This window comes from Piliocolobus tephrosceles, chromosome 12 (assembly GCF_002776525.5).
Source record: "Piliocolobus tephrosceles isolate RC106 chromosome 12, ASM277652v3, whole genome shotgun sequence".
Taxonomy (NCBI): domain Eukaryota; kingdom Metazoa; phylum Chordata; class Mammalia; order Primates; family Cercopithecidae; genus Piliocolobus; species Piliocolobus tephrosceles.
The window spans coordinates 109,931,734-109,931,947 of NC_045445.1; the positions used below are offsets into that span (position 1 = coordinate 109,931,734).

Sequence of the window (214 nt, forward strand, 5' to 3'; positions counted from 1 at the left end):
GGGGAAAGGAGAGGGGGAAGAGGAGGAAGGGGAGGGGGAAGAGGAAGAAGGAGAAGAGGAGGGGGAAGAGGAGGAAGGAGAAGGGAAAGGGGAGGAGGAGGAAGGAGAAGGGAAAGGGGAGGAAGAAGAAGGAGAAGGGGAGGGGAAAGAGGAGGAAGGAGAAGGGAAAGGGGAGGAGGAAGGGGAGGAAGGAGAAGGGGAGGAGGAAGGGGAG

At 59.8% G+C, this 214-nt stretch overlaps 1 protein-coding gene across 1 annotated transcript in view; it reads left to right on the forward strand.

Moving 5' to 3' along the window:
• The window catches only part of RPGR (retinitis pigmentosa GTPase regulator), a 48,297-nt gene that overhangs the window by 47,138 nt on the left and 945 nt on the right, over nt 1-214 (forward strand). Inside the window, exon 2 of the mRNA XM_026451645.2 lies at nt 9-214. This exon is cut by the window's right edge and continues 945 nt beyond it. Coding sequence (XP_026307430.2) covers nt 9-214 — 206 coding nt within the window. The remainder of the gene's footprint in view (nt 1-8) is intronic.